Source organism: Medicago sativa, chromosome 1 (assembly GCF_051527215.1).
Source record: "Medicago sativa cultivar Bolivia chromosome 1, Bolivia_mono, whole genome shotgun sequence".
NCBI lineage: Eukaryota > Viridiplantae > Streptophyta > Magnoliopsida > Fabales > Fabaceae > Medicago > Medicago sativa.
The window spans coordinates 30,938,189-30,944,527 of NC_140749.1; the positions used below are offsets into that span (position 1 = coordinate 30,938,189).

General features: G+C 30.0%; 1 protein-coding gene across 1 annotated transcript; it reads right to left on the minus strand.

Moving 5' to 3' along the window:
- Positions 1-4,238: 4,238 nt before the first annotated feature.
- On the minus strand, positions 4,239-6,122 carry LOC146954232 (uncharacterized). The gene is made up of 4 exons (XM_085715354.1): positions 5,685-6,122; positions 5,469-5,594; positions 4,947-5,096; positions 4,239-4,514 (listed from the first exon to the last, which is right to left on the minus strand). The coding sequence occupies exons 1-4, from the start codon at positions 6,120-6,122 to the stop codon at positions 4,239-4,241; spliced, it is 990 nt and encodes a 329-aa protein (XP_085571480.1).
- Between the last annotated feature and the right edge of the window lie 217 nt (positions 6,123-6,339).

Consider the following 6,339-nt stretch of genomic DNA (forward strand, 5'->3'; position numbering starts at 1 on the left):
GTAATGTGATTGAATTGAATGTGTATTGATCTTAATCAATGATCAATTGAGATAAAGTTTATGCAAAATAATCGGTCATAATCATATGGTAACTAATTTAATCAATAAGCATTATATATCAAAGTAAATTGCAGAAATTAAATAGATAAAAGAAAGAAGAACACCGAATTTATAAATGTTTGCTCTTTTCGTCCTCGCTGGTACATGTTCTCTTCGTAGAAGACAACTCCTCTTCTACGGGCTTCCATTATGATGTTGAGAATGTTTACAAGATTATGATTACAAAGGTTCCTTCATTCCTAATCTTCTATGCTAAGCAATCAGACAAAGAATTCAATCTTCAAGCTCTCTTGAAATTAAAAAATCCACAAGGTCTTCGAATCTCAAAATTGCATGAAATCCTTCGATCTTCTACTCCGAGAAACCTTATTTGCCATGTCTTTGCTTTGATCCCATGAACCTTGAATGTTTGAGAAACAACCCCCATAATTACCTTTGTAGGTGAAAAGTATCCACTTTTCCTTTAGATCCTTAATGCCCTGCCAAGATCCTTGAAACAAACCAAACTTATAATTGTCCTACGACACCCTAGCAATCTAGATCTCAAAGTCTACAAGAGTTCTCAGAAAAAGTGTATAATCTGAAGAAGTTTGTAGAAAGAGAGAGGTTGTTTTTGGAAATTGATTCTATAAGTGAGAAAATGAGTGGGTGATGGTATATATAGGTGTGAGAGAAAAGAACAAGCTTGCCTCAAAATAACACTAGAAAAACAAACTTGAATCGTATCATGATATATGTGAATCGATCCTATAGTGTAAAAATGGAAATCTGACTGATATGAAGATTGACATCGAATGTCAAGAATTTTGAATCAATTGAAAGTTACATAGACATATATTTAAATCAATTCAAATTTAATAGACATAGATTTGAATCGATTCAAGGTTTCGAGAAGATGAATATATGATACCATCTAAAGAACATTGATACAATTCAATAACCAAGATGCAGATAACCGAGAGACTGAATGAATTTATTCAAAAGCAAATTGAATCGATTTAAAACATTTAAACCAAACAAACGAGGCAAACAATGAATTGATTCAAATGTTGCAAGGAAATTTTTTGAATCGAATCAATATTTTTGAAACGTAAAATCTAGAGAAAACTTGGATAGTAAGGATCACCTAAACTTAATATCAATGCAAGGACACATAAGACATTATCGTAGACGATTTCGAGAATGAGATTAACTAGGGTGCTTTAACATAACTAAGCAATTACTTATGAACAAACAACACAAAACATCAACCTAACAAAAGTCATCAAAACTTAAACTAAGAAGGGTTAATAGGCCTTTACCCCCTGTAATATAAGTCACTTTTGGTTTTCCTCCTATAAATTTTTTTTGTCAGATTTCGTCCTTGTAAATTTTTTTTGTTTTGGAATACCCCCTAGGCCAGCTGACTGTGCATTTTCGCTGATGTGGCACGCTGACTCGCCTTTTTATGATGACGTGGTGCACGCTGATTGTATTATTATTTTTATTGTGAATACGTGGCATTTGTGCTTTTTTTAAAAAAAATAAAAAAATTCTTAGAAAATTAAAAAAAATGAAGAAAATATGAAAAAATACCGGAAAAATTTAAAAAATTAATAAAAATGATTAAAAAAAATTTAAAATCAGGTAAAATGAAAAATATTGAAAAAATTCTCGAAAAATTAATAAAAAAATCTGGAAAAATTTAAAAAAATTCTGGAAAAGATTAATATATATCAAAAATTTCGAAAACATTATAAAAAAATTATTAATTAAGTTCCTGAAAAATTCTAAAAAAGATTAAGTTCCTGAAAAAAATATAAACCTTTTTTAAAAAATTTCAAAATATATTTTCTTATTAGTTTAAAAAATTTCGAAATAGTTTAAGTTCCTAAAATTTTTATAAGAAGTGTTATTTTTTATAAGAATTTTTATAAAAAGAAAAGAAAAATTCAGGAATTTAAAATATTTCGAATATTTTTTAAATAAAAAGAAAATATATTTCATAGTTTTTTAAAAAAAGTTCAAATTTTTCTTTCGAAATTGAAAAGTTTGTTTTTTTATTTTTAATACAAAAAATAAAAGTTTAGATTTTTTTCAGGAACTTAATTCAGATTTTTTTTATAATTTTTTCGAAAATTTCGATATATATTAATCTTTTCTATAATTTTTTAAAATTTTTCCAGATTTTTTTTATTAATCTTTCTAGAATTTTTTCATTATTTTTCATTTTACCTGATATTTTTTATTTTTTATTAATTTTTCCGGTATTTTTTCAGTTTTTTTTTATATTTTCACATTTTTATTAATTTTTTTCGTTTTTTCAAAAATTTTCTATGAATTTTTTTTTAAAAAAATCACAAATGTCACGTGTACACAATAAAAAAATAAAAAATAAAAATAATAATACTGTCAGCGCGCCACATCATTAGAAAAAGGTGAGTCAGCGTGCCACATCAGCGAAAATGCACAGTCAGCTAGCCTAGGGAAGGGGGGTATTCGAAAACAAAAAAAAAATTTACAAGGACGAAATTCGACAAAAAAATTTTACAGAGGGAAAACCAAAAGTGACCTATATTACAGGGGGTAAAGCTTATTAACCCCAACTAAGAAATTAAAAGAGCAACTACATAAAGCAACTTTGGCATGTTTTAGGTAATCTTCAAACTCAGTATTCTTTCCCCTTGGAACTTTATTGGTGACTTCAATATCTTGGTGGCTTAAGAGCACCAAGGTAGACACTCTCTAGCTAGGCCACCTATGATTAACTTTCAGACATGGATAGACAACTTTGATTTGCTTTATTTGAAAACAAGAGGTGCAAAATTCACTTAGACAAATGTGGGAAAGTGGAGCAGACACAGTGAAAGAAGACTAGACAGATCTATTTGCAATCAAGATTGGTTGGATATGTGCAGTTCAACATCTTGTTCAACTATGATCAAAACTAGATATGATCATTATCGTTTCTGAACTTAATCCCTCTTTGCGTTGGGGTGAAGTAACTAAATCTCTCTTTACAAGAGAACGGAAGTTAATTGCCGTTCAGCAACAAACAATAGTTAACTACCGTTAGAGGTACTTTTGGATGTTCAAGGTGCTTGTGAGTAATCCTAGGTGCCTAAAAAGAAATTTACCAACAAATTTTATAGTTAGGCCTTTTAAAATAAAATAAGTTTGAACTTAGTCGTGGAAGACACAAAGTCTCGTTTTAACCAATGAAGCTAAGCAACATCGATTACTAAATGTTATATTATATATTTTTAACTAAATTGAATTTTTTTTCCAAGCATTTTGTTTTATCTACAATTTTGAGGCCTAAAACCTTGGCGTAGACAACTTGATCCTTGGACTGGCTTGTTAAAAAATTAAGGGCGGTAAATCAAAATTAATCCTCCAAAGATGCACGAGACATTAATCTAGCTTTCAATGATTTGAATATCAGTTATATCCAAGTCAAATTGATTGATTTATCTCCGAAGATATCTGATATAACGGGACAAAACTGATGTTTGTTTTCGACAATGTTCATCAAAGTGATGTCCAAAATCTTTGAGGGCCAACTTGATGTGCCGATGTACCTTTGGAAGACTAAATTTGAGTTTTTATTCAGAACATCATGCGCCTGGTTGTTAGATTCTTCATGTTAAGCATTTTATTTGTAACAATTTTCACCCTTAGCTCCTCCCCATTCATGAACCCTTACAAATTCAATATGTTCTTTGATTTGGTTATATTGGATAATGGCATTCATAATGCACAACAACTCTAGGGCATCTGGTTATCTTGGTCAATGAAGATGACCACTAAATGTAAAGTCTCTTATGTGTACAGTAGAAATTATCTTGTTTGCTCTTTTTCTCAAGCAAGTAACTGTTAGATTTAAATGCATAATCCTATCTTGTGCGCAACAATGTGTCAATACAAGCGATTTATCTGTGCTTGAGTGATAGTCTGATCTTTAAGCAAAGGTAAAAAATGATCTACCCTCTTGCACGATATGGATTAATTAATGGTTGATATACAGTTTGTGAAACTCTCAATTTGTATAGGAATTTTTTCTAGAAACAATAGTTTCCATTTTTTGCAATTTAGACTATTCACAACCAGAGGAAAAATAAATGAATAATGTAAAATTTAGAAAGAAACAATTGATCAACCATATACTACTAGAGCTAATTAGCAATATTTGCTATTATTTAATTTATATTAATATTTTCCGACAATAAGTCCTTATAAAACTGATTGGAAATCATTGGAAGATCTTCCTCTTCGATCAAGCATCCTTCATTCATTTTTCTCAGCTGCAATGAAAACAACTCAGGCCAAGACATACTAGCATCATCATCTTCATCGCCATCTACTTCTTTGCTTGTAAGGGAATCACCATCATCTTCAATCTTGTTTTTTCCATTGTTAAGTTGATTATTTGGATTTTGGTCAATATCTTCCCCCAACAAACCATTATTGTTCTGCTACAATATGAGAATGAAAGAGCACAATAATAAGGGATTGAATTATCAGCACAATTAAAATGTGAAGTGATTTGCTCTGATTTACTCTAATTTCATAATTTATTATAAAAAATTGTTTAACCTAAAATAAAATGTTAAGATCGAGATTATTTGTTTTTAACTTCTTGAACATGAAAAAGGTTAAGGATTCATTTTTTTTTTTAATAGAAAGGATTCACATGTTTTCATCTCAATAAAATTGGTGAATTTTATTTTTTATTCTTCAAATTAAATGTTATCCTTCGATTGTTAAATCATTGTATATTTGTCAAATAGAGTATCTCTACAAATATGTATTACATACGATCAATTGTTAATAAATAATATACAACAACAAAATAAAAATACTTTAAAAAACAATAATTAACAAATGTAAATATATGTAGCACGTACAGATTTGGTCGGTGCTTCGAGTGCAAGAACAATAGTCTCTTTTGGACATTCCACGTATTTTTCTTTTTCCTTACGATGAGATTTTGTAATAACAACAGTAGCTTTTGATTCCTTTGTTGGTTCTTCATAAATTATATATTTTCTCTTGCCCTACAAATCCAGAATGAAAAAGAACAATGTTAAGTAGTTAAATGATTCCCTTAAAAAAAATACTTCAATGATTAGCAAATCATTAAAATAGGAAATTGATTTGGTTTATGATCAAATCAATCAAAGCTTATGTGAAAATTTTCCAAAGAAATATTTTGAATGGATAGAATGGATAAAGGTTAAAAGTAAAACAAACCCTAGCACAGTTCATAATCCGCACATTATCTAATCCTTTTGGATGGACAGAAGTTAGAAAGAAGACATAAAATCTAATCTTTTTACCGGAAAAACAACAATATCAATATCATAAAGAATCAACTAAAACCATCAAATCTTTTGGTAATTAAAGATTTAATAAAAGTAGTAACTTACAGGTACAGTGACTGCGGCAGGTTCAGGAACGACTGTCTTTCTTGGTTTATCTTGTGCAACAATATTTTTGGTTACAGGTAAGTGAGTGCAATTCTTTCTAAATCTGCATAGAACATAATTATTGGCCTGCAAAAAAACAAGATACAAAATCAAATCATGCACCAAATAACTAGGGCTAAGAATCAAACGCTACAGATATTTGAACCTAGGGCTTACCAAAGGATTGCTTATCAAAGAATTGTGGAGGCTATATTCATGCAAGATCCATCCACCATCTTGGGAAGTGTCACTCTTCTCAAAGCGAAAACGTTTTTTCATGCCGAGGATTTGGTTCTTGTCTTTGGCGAATATATTTTTCCCAGCATCTTCACCTTCCCATCTACCAAGTCCAATAGTGCGAACTACGCGTGAGCTAGTGGCAGATTTCTTCTTCAAGGTTGTAAAGAAGTATAGGTCTTTTCCACGATACGAGTAGGAAGTTCCGAACTCTTCCCAAATCTCCCATGGATTCTTTGCGGTGCCGAACAAATCGTATTCAAGAATGGTGATATGATTGGGCATAGGTTTGTTATGAATTTTGTTGTAGAGGAATTGTTGTAGAAGTTCATTATCATTGGGTGCGATAACTTTATTGGAAGAAGAGTTGAGGACCATTAATGTTACAAAATAAGAAATTTTGGAATCGTAAAGTCGATAAGCTTGAAGAAGAGTATTCTCGCTTCAAATTATACTGAACAGTTCATGGAAAATCTATATTGTGATCTTTAGAAGTAATTGTATGCAATATATATAGAGATATAGAGATATCTTGATTAATCAATTTACACTGGCCCAAAAGATTTCCTTAAAGATACGAAAATTAAATATTTTT